General features: G+C 45.0%; 1 protein-coding gene across 1 annotated transcript; it reads left to right on the forward strand.

Moving 5' to 3' along the window:
• The first annotated feature begins 584 nt into the window (after window positions 1-584).
• On the forward strand, window positions 585-8,302 carry BTF3 (basic transcription factor 3). Its single transcript, XM_084278189.1, has 6 exons — window positions 585-683; window positions 1,017-1,085; window positions 3,931-4,044; window positions 4,227-4,428; window positions 7,349-7,405; window positions 7,933-8,302. Exons 2-6 carry the CDS (start codon window positions 1,017-1,019, stop codon window positions 7,977-7,979), a joined length of 489 nt encoding a protein of 162 aa, XP_084134315.1. The 5' UTR covers window positions 585-683; the 3' UTR covers window positions 7,980-8,302.
• Window positions 8,303-9,488: the final 1,186 nt, after the last annotated feature.

Below are 9,488 nucleotides of genomic sequence, written 5' to 3' on the forward strand. Positions count from 1 at the left end.
AGCAACGAACACCCGGGGCGGAAGGGAAGGGAGAGGTGGCGAGAGCTGCCTCGTGGGTGCTGGGGACAGGCAGAAGGGTCTCGGGCTGCGAGGCGAGACGGGGAGAGCGTCACCTGACAACCCGTGAGGTGGGACCCCGCGGAGCGGAGCGGCCCGACAGGCCCCGGGGAGAACGGGGTGGAAGCGCGTGGGGCGGCGGAGCTGGGAGAAGTCAAACGACAGGCACGGGGAGGAAGGGCGTTGCGTTACACTAGCAGGGGAAGAAAACACCGCGCCGACGCCGAGACCACCTGGAGCGAAACAGGTGATGCAAGAGCGGGGTTGCACCCGTGAGGGGCAGGGAGCGCCGGCAGCGGGGCGGCCAGCCCCGGGGCAGGGGGAGGGCGGCAGCGAAAGTCGCCGCGCACCCCTCCCCATGGCGCGGGACGTGCCTCACGCCCACCCACCCGCGCCACCGAGCCGGCACCGCCCCCCGCTCCTTCCCCCCCGCCCCTCTGCCCTGCCGCCCGCGGAGGGGCACCCCCTGCCGGCCGGGACAGCGGCGCGTGCGCCGTGCGGGCGCCGTATCTTCCTTCCGGCCGCCATCTCAACCGTCGCCGCGTGCTACGCTCTGTCCCGGGTCTCGCCTGCTGCTCTCGCCTCGCTGTACGTTCCGGCGCCGCCGCCGCTTCTGTCCCGGCAAGGTACAAAGGAGGCAGCCGGGGCCGAGGGGGGGGGGGGCGGGGGAGAGGACTGGGAGGAGGGTGGTGCGTTCCCGAGGTCTGCGGGTCGGCGGTTGGGGGAAGGGAAGGGAAGCGAAGGCAGTTACAGGCTGGGCCTGAGGGCTGCCTCGCCTCCGCGGCGCTGCGCGCCAGCAGCCAGACCCCCGTCCCGCCGCTGCGGTGGGGACGGAGCGCCGGCCCGCCGGGGGGGAGGCCGTGCTGCGGCGCGGGGGAGCTGCGGAGCCGCTTGGCGCCCACCTGCCCCGCCGCTCGGCTCTGACCCGCGTTCTCTGGGCGCTTTTATTGCTTTCGCAGATGAAAGAAACAATAATGAACCAGGAAAAACTCGCCAAGCTGCAGGCCCAAGTGCGCATCGGTGGCAAGGTAGGAGCCGCCTCCCCGCCCTGCCCTCGGGACCGCGCGGCCCAGCACGCGCGAGGGGGCCCGAAAACGCGGGTAGGGAGCAGCCCTGGGTGCTCTCAGCCTGGCCTGCTTGTCCTCAGGGCAAAGCTGCGCTGCTCCAGGGACCTCTAGAGACGCTTCTGTAGAAGCGCTGTGTAGCAGCTGAGCATCCAGGGTTTTCTGTTTCGGTTTGTTGTAGTTTGCTAGCTACAGCAGGCTGGCAGCCTGGGTTCTCCTGCGGGCTGGTTTGGAAGGTATGCAGGCTTTGAAGTGAGCAGAGCTTACAGTAAGTGAGTTCGAGTACAGTTTTCATAGCAGGGTATGTGTAGGACTGTGTTCTCAGCTCTCGCCGGTAATCGTTAAGATGCCCATGGCTGGGTTTTTGTTTGTTCTGGTGTTGTCCCGTGTCCCCCTATCCCCGCCCGTTTTTTATGATAAAATTGGGAATTCACTCCTTGTTATATCCCTGAAAGCGTAATATGCTCATAAGGCGATTTTATTGCAGTGTCTGAATATCTGTAGCTATGTGATTACTTAAAATCTGAAAATAAAGTGTTGGTTGTAGTTGTGTGATAGTAAACTTTTTAATTACACTGCCAGCTTTAAGGCAAGAAATTCTTAGTTACATTTTTTTCCATACCTGAAGAAGTGCACACACAGTATTTTAGAATACAAACTGCTTGCTGGTGGAGTTTCCAGGAGCTGTCATTCCAGTGTTGAATATTTCTTGCCATTAGCTGGAGATCTAGGCAGCCTTAAATCAAGGCTAAAGCAGTAATTAACTGGCTTGGTGATTTTGTGTGTTCTTTTTTATGGGTTACAGAGAATTGCTGTATTACATTGGATGATTGTGAGCATGTCACCAGTGGGTGTGTATTGACTATAGAGGCTTTTAATGTTTGTCACATAAGAGCATGCATTCAGATTACAGCTCTTGTAGGTCTCTTGTCAATGTAGGTCTTTTAGAGACATAAAGCAAAGCTTAGAATACGCTAGTGATGCTGTCATTCAGTTTTAAAAAACGCTTGTGAAATACTTTGAATGCCTGAACTTGACTTTTAAAATTATTTTTTTCGTAACTGTACATTATTATGGGGATTTTTTGCCACCATATAAATTGAGATGGGTGTGGAGGGTCACTTCTCCTTGTGAGAAAAGCTTGTATGTTGACTGATGGAAGATTTTCATGATGTTGTAAGGCTGGAGATCTTACAAAGAAGCTGAATATTACCTTTAGGTGAGGCCATTGTAGTCCTTAATTATTTAAGAATTTTGTGTGTATCCATGTAGCAAAATGTTACAGCTCTTACTCTGGCATTAGAAGAATGCCAGATAGGTTTATAGTACTACATTGATGGCTTGCTGTACCTACTCCTCTTTAATACAGAGGAGGTACAGGGGTGTCAACAGAGTGATCAGGATAGACTTTGCCTCGCAAAAAACCTGTAGTCTTCAGAAGCTTACATATGTTGAGGTGAAAGCACCAGCTGTTCTAATTAAACTTGGGTTGTCTGAAAATTGGTAACTTTAATATGAGTAAACAGGAGGTAATGTGTTCCTATATACCCTTTGGTTCAAAACTGTCACTTTTTGAAATCAATCGAGAGATCTCTTTGTCCAGAAAGACTTAATGCATGTGTCCGGTATGTAGCTCAATTCTTAGGTAGTTGTGGTACTAAAGCAAACCTTTTCCTGTTATTTTAGTTGTTTTCAAATCGCTGTGTATGCTAACCTGACAGTAGCAGGGAATGAATATTGAGCTTTCTAGACAAACGACTAAACTTTTGAGCCGTTTCTTCCAAGTGTTAGTTCTCTCTCAATTTGTCATTAACATTCCTCATCCCTTTTATACCTGGATTGTGTTGGAGGTGTCAGTGTCCTGCCAGTTTTCTGACTTCTGCCAGCTAGCTCAAGAAGTATGGCAGCCATTCGTGCAGCTGGGCGGGAGCGCATTCCCTTAGTGCCAGCGTGTGGCAGACGGACAGCTGGAGTAGGGGGACTTCGAGATAGCATGTCAGAAAGGACCTTGGTTTCACCTGTTCCCCCCACTTTATGTCGTGTTTTACTGAAGATTTAGGATTATGAAAGGAATTACAGAATAATACTCTGCTTTTTTATACATATACCTTCTAATAAGGCCAGTTATTTCCCTGAGAAATGCAGAGCTCTGTGTCTGTAGGGGAACTTAACCTTTGCTTGTTTTGCTTTCTAAATGGGGCTGGTCTGGAATAATATGTAAAAGTATTTTTTTAAAATGTGTTTGTAAAGTATTTTGGAATTTGTTCTTCAAGTACTTACGTGTAAGCCCATAAGATTAGATATCTATTTGGAATAAAAATAACATTTTTTTTTCTTCATACTCATTTCTGGATGATGTGTTGATGACTTTACGACATCTGACTATTAGAAAAAAATGACTACAATCTAAGAAAGATGATCCAAGGAAAAATTTTTATTCAGAAGTTTCCTAAAACTGTACTCATTCTTAAGTTTTATGCCTGTGACAACAGATAAAGGCTAAGCTTGCAATTTTTCTTTTCTGAGATGCTGTGGAATTCCCTGTAAGACGTGTGGAGTAAGTGTTCCTGGTGCGCTGCTTCCGAAAACGTCATGCTTCTTGCAGACATGTAGAGCTTACCTTACAGCAATGGGAAGACTGCTGTGGTGCAGTTGGGGGTGGGACTGTGTTTAGTGTGACACAGAAGAACTTTTAAGTGGATTTGTTGATGGCTGCAGAATAGTTATGTGGCTCTGAGGATTATAGTTTGTGAAGAACTACAGGAGTTGTAACTTGTAACTTTCCCTCTCTGCCCCCCCCCCCGCAAAGGGTACTGCTCGCAGAAAGAAGAAGGTTGTCCACAGAACAGCTACAGCAGATGATAAGAAACTTCAGTTTTCTTTGAAGAAACTGGGAGTCAACAATATTTCTGGAATCGAAGAGGTAAATACTTTTTTCTGTATAGAAATATAACATGTATCAAAATAAATTTCTCAGTAAGTAATATCCTAACCTTCTCTGTAAGTTATCAGTAGGTAATTTCTGAGCTTTAAGTACTTCAATTTCCTGTTAAATTGAAAAATGTTACTAAACTGCTTCATATACTGTGTTGTTTTTTCTTGCAGGTGAACATGTTTACCAACCAAGGAACAGTCATTCACTTCAATAACCCTAAAGTTCAGGCATCTCTGGCTGCTAACACTTTCACTATCACTGGCCATGCTGAGACAAAGCAGCTGACAGAAATGCTTCCTAGCATCTTAAATCAGCTTGGAGCTGACAGTCTGACCAGCCTGAGGAGATTGGCAGAAGCTCTGCCCAAACAGTGTAAGTTGAAACTTGAATGCATTTCATGCTGGCAGCTGACATGAGGCTTGTTTGTGTAGCAGCAGTGAAATTCTGTGTCCTCTTGCTGTCTGCAAGCATAGCATAAAATGCTCATAAAGAAATGAATAGCTTAGATCTTATTTATAGCTGAAATTCAGCAACAAGCATAACCAAATAAAGCAGAGGCACCTGTCAGCGTATCTTGCAGCTGGTCTAGGTCTGGAAAGCTGTAGCGAGGCTTGATTTTTGTGGTGGTTTCCTTCTTGATGTGGCTACAATATTTTGGGATACATCCTTTGTTAAAGATAGGTAGATGAGTTACTCTGGAAGAGTTTTTCATTTAAGGAAAGAAGTTAAAAGTTTTTGAAAATGCCTCTTTTCACACTGTGAATGGAAAAATAACTTCTGGGGGAAGGGACTTGATGACAGATGTCTTGCAACAGCTTTGCTGCTTCACAGGTATGGTGAAAGTATTTTTTGTGTCAGCTTTTTGTTAGCTAGGAGGGAATTACATAGAATTTGTAAGGAAGTATATTAAAACTTTGGTGTGTAGAGAACAGAAGTGGCACGAGCGTTAAGATAGATACACCAACTTCCTATTCCATCCTTAAATCAGTAAGAGATCACAAATGCTTGTTCCTCCTAAAGCTGTGGGAAGAGTAGTGGAGGGACTTAGGTGCTGCTGCTTAAAGGGTGTGCTGTTATGTCAGGATGTCATGGTTTGGCTATGCTTTGGATTTGTGCTGGAAACACTGTTGGTAATACAGGGATGTTGTAGTTATTGTTGAACAGTGCTTACAGTGTCAAGGCCTTTTCTGCTTCTCACCCCACCCCATGGTGAGTGGGCTGGGGGTGCACAAGAAGCTGTGAGGGGACACAACCAGGACAGCTGACCCCAGCTCGCTGAAGGGATATCCTGTACAGCGTGTATCATGCTCAGCTGGTAAAACTGGGAGAAGCCATGGCTTTGCCCCAGCTGGGAGCAGAGCACCATACAGCTGCTCTCTCTGAGAAGGTGTGTGTGGGGAATTGGGGGCAGGACGGGTTGGGGGGTGGGGGGGAGGGGAAGGAAAAGAAACAGAAAAAACCCGGACCTTGTGAGTTGGGGTAAGGATAGTTTACTGGGATAGCAGAGAGATAGACATAATAATGATAATAGGACTTTGTAGCAAAATATATGAAACTAGTGATACAGAAAGCAGTTTCTCACCAAAGCACACAACTCAGGCCATACAGCTTAGAGCCATCCTGAAACTGTATCATCCCCAAAAACATATGTCCTGGACCTGAGTGCTCCTTCCCCCACCAGTCCCCCTTTATACTGAGCATGGCGTAATTGGCCTGGAATACCCTCTTGGGCAGTTTGGGTCAGCTGTCCTGGCTGTGTCCTCTCCCAGCTTCCTGTGTGCCCTGCTCCCCGCCCCCCGCCCCACCCCCCTCATCCCCAGTGATGTTTTGAACTTCCCAGGTTGCCCAGAGAAGCTGTGGCTGCCCCTTCCCTGGCAGTGTCCAAGGCAAGATTGGATGGGGCCTTAAGCAGCCTGGTCGAGTGAAAGGTCTCCCTGCCCATGGCAGGGGGGTTGGAACTTGATGCTCTTTAAGGTCCCTTCCAAGCCAAACCATTCTGTGCTTTATAAAATGATCCCCTAAGATCTCTCTTCTCATAACAAGGCAGGTATATTCTGAATAAGCTAAGCTGTGCAGTATTGATATTAGGAAAGCTTGTTTAAAGTGCTTGCTTTGTATGACCTAGTAAGTGGCTATTCCTCTCCACTTTGGGTGGATGCCAGAGTAGTTGCACAAGACTTTCCATTCAGCATTGTCTGCTAGATTTGGAATCTTGACATGGAAGAGTGAAGTGTCTCTGATGATTGCATTTGCAGGTGCTAAAGTAAACTTAGGTGGGTGTTGGGGGTGAGAGAATGTGGGCAATTTAGGAGGAAATAACATGGTTTGCTTTTAAGAGGTTGTATTTGACACTAAAATGCACTTCAGCTATAACAGCTTTCTGCTGTTAAAAATCACTCAAGTTACTGGTAACCTTGGTAACCAAGTTGGTGGTGACCTTGTCCCAAGCCCTTTCAGACCATTGTTTATGCATTCATCTGTTTTTGTTCTCTGTAAATTAGGGTACAGGTCTAGTATGAACCCATCTCTTTCATCGTGATTTTCTTGGAAGCTGAGAAAGATTAATCAGGATAAAACTGAGGTGATAGTGTCAGACAGCTTACCCTTGGTAGTGCAGCTAAGAATAGCAGTAAAAAGTAGTGGCACAGGCACATAGGGACCTGAGATAATATTAGCATTATACTGCTGCAGTTTCCCAGGTGCTCATTGGTCTGCTAGAGTGGACATGGTTAAGTCTCACTAGTTCTGGCAAATACAGTGGGAATAGTTAAGAAATTACTTAGCAGAAACGTGGACTGGAAGACAGTCACCTCAACCTGTGGAGTGTAAAATTACATACCAAGTTCCATATTCCTCTGACTTTGTCAGGGGACAATATCTTAAGTTCCTCTAGTCATGCTTGTCTGCTTGCAGCTTCGCAGTTGCACCTTATTTTTCACTGAAGGCCTAGGATCATTAGATCTTTTTGCTAAAACTTGGCTGATGGGAAATTGGTAGAATCAGTCTTTGCACGTGTAGATGAAAATGATTGCTGATCAAATCATGCAGTGTTCCTAGGTGCAAGATGGTGGCTAGTAAACCGGTTCCCTGCTGGGCTGTTAGAGCGTTATCAGTAACAAAGGGGATGTGAACTTCCTCTGTTAGTTGCAGATTTTTTATTCAGCAGGGGAACTAAATAAAGCATTGTGGTTTAGTTCAGATCAGTAATGTTTAAAAAAAAAAAAAGCAAAACAACTGATAAAGGTGCCAGTGGTGAACTTCACTGATGCTTTTGAACTGCTTGCTCTTGCAGCTGTGGATGGAAAAGCACCACTTGCTACTGGTGAAGAAGATGACGATGAAGTTCCAGGTAAGAACAAGTGTGCAGCGGTGAAAAAAGTGAATTTTGCTGCGAGGTAACATATGTAGCCTAAGATTCGGCTGGGAATGGTAAGAGTATTGACTAGTCACTGTCAGAATTCCTGTGGCCAGGTTATTTCATTGTTTTCAGGCATCAGAAGAGACCGAGGCAGGCTCTTGGCCTGAGCTAGAGATTTTGTCCTGTGCGCAAGTGGCCAAGATAATTATTTAATATATAATAGGAAGGGTGTGAAGAAACAACCTTCTCAGTATCGCTTTGCCCATTTGTGGGTATAGTGAAATCAGATGCTCTTAGAATTGTGTTTTATAATGAGCCATTTAAAACTTGCTTGGGTGAGTAAGAAGAATGAGCCATGAAGCTCTTAGAAGTTATTTGGTCTGTGTTTTCTAAGCTGAAAATCTGTTGTGTTATAGGCACTTGATACGAAGTAGAGCTTTGGAAAAAAACCCAAAACAGTGTGTTTGGCAAAGCAGAAGTGGGTCAGACTTTAATTTCAACATTCTTTTTCTTTCTAGATCTTGTTGAAAACTTCGATGAAGCTTCAAAGAACGAGGCAAACTGAACTAAGTGTCACTTGCTGAATAAAGTTAAAACTTGAAAAAGCTAAATGGAGCTGCTATTTTATATTGTGACTGCTTCAATTTTATTTTTATTTTGTAATGAGATCGCAAGATCTGTGATATTTGGAAACTCCTTGAACCTGCAGCTCTTAGTTACTGCTTATACATGATATTATTTTTGTGGCCTGATTGAACAAACCTATGCTTTGAAATAAGTCAGATTGCTAATGAATCTCTGCCTAGACACAATTTTTAAGTAACTTGTATACAGGCAAATCCCCATCTTTTAATGAACTTTGGCATACAATAAAAATAGAGAACAAACTTTCTGGTGTGGCTTCTTATCAGAAAAGCAGGGGGAAAATTAGGAATGTTAAACAATCATAAAAGGCCTTGCTTTTCTGCAGAGCATCTTCTTTTTGCTCTGTTAGAAAACTGGCTTCTGAAAACTTCTTGTGTGCATGATGGAGCATTTAAGACTTAATTGGTTAATTCCCAGTGTTTGCAGGTCAGAGCTACATACACTTTTAAGTCACTCTGTAGTCTGAGTTTAAGAAATAGATCTGTATTCCTAAAACAATGATTGGTGTTGTAATGTAACATAAAATGTGTAGGTTGAGCTAACTTTGCTTGGCCTTGAAGAACCAGCAGCAAGCTGTGTATTGGGGGATCTAGATACTAATGATAAATTTTTATCGTCAGGGAGTGTTTAAGATATATTTTCCAGGGTGTAATTTTTAAAAAGTCAAATGATAACTTTCCCAGTGTATTGATTTTACTTAGCTGCAAATGTCAGTTGTGAGGGGGATTGAAGTGTTTGAAAGGGGAGAAGCCTTACTAGAATTGATAATGACTTTTAGGTCTGCATTTATCATCTTCAGGTCTGTTAACTAACATTTGGATGTTTCAGGAATACGTTCTTTCTGTTGCTTTTGTGTGTCCCAGAGAAAAAGAGGACTTGTGTTTTGGGCACAAGAAAGACTTTAAATTCCAGTCTGACCTTTGTGTAGCTGGAACTTCCAAGGTTGAGGGCTAAACTTCATGTTTTGGTGTCTTTGGCATTAATGACAGATACCACTTCTGCAACAGAAGCTAGGATGAGGAGAGCAGTCAACAGCCAGCCTTCTGTGGGTGTCTCTAAAGCACGTAACTTCTGGAAGTGGAAATTCATCCTGACTTGTGCAGGATAAAAGTCGGGGTAAAACTTGGTGGCTGTAGCACAAAGTTCTCCTTGTGCCTGGGAAAAGGTGAGGCTGTTTCAGACTTGCTGAGCATGTTTGTCATTGTGTAAGTCATGGCTGTTGGGAAACACTGGAGGAACTTGTTCAGCCAAACCCATGCAAATCCTGTGGTTTGAGGTAAGACTGCATTCTGATGTGAGCGGGTCAGATGCAAGAACTTCCAGTAACAATTTCAGTTTACTTGTCTCAGTTTGCAAGTACCTTATTAAATTACACTTTTCGCATTTAATTAATTAAAATAAAAATGCATTAATTTAATGGTGGCAATAA

This window comes from Gallinula chloropus, assembly GCF_964237585.1.
Source record: "Gallinula chloropus genome assembly, chromosome: Z".
NCBI classification, from domain to species: domain Eukaryota; kingdom Metazoa; phylum Chordata; class Aves; order Gruiformes; family Rallidae; genus Gallinula; species Gallinula chloropus.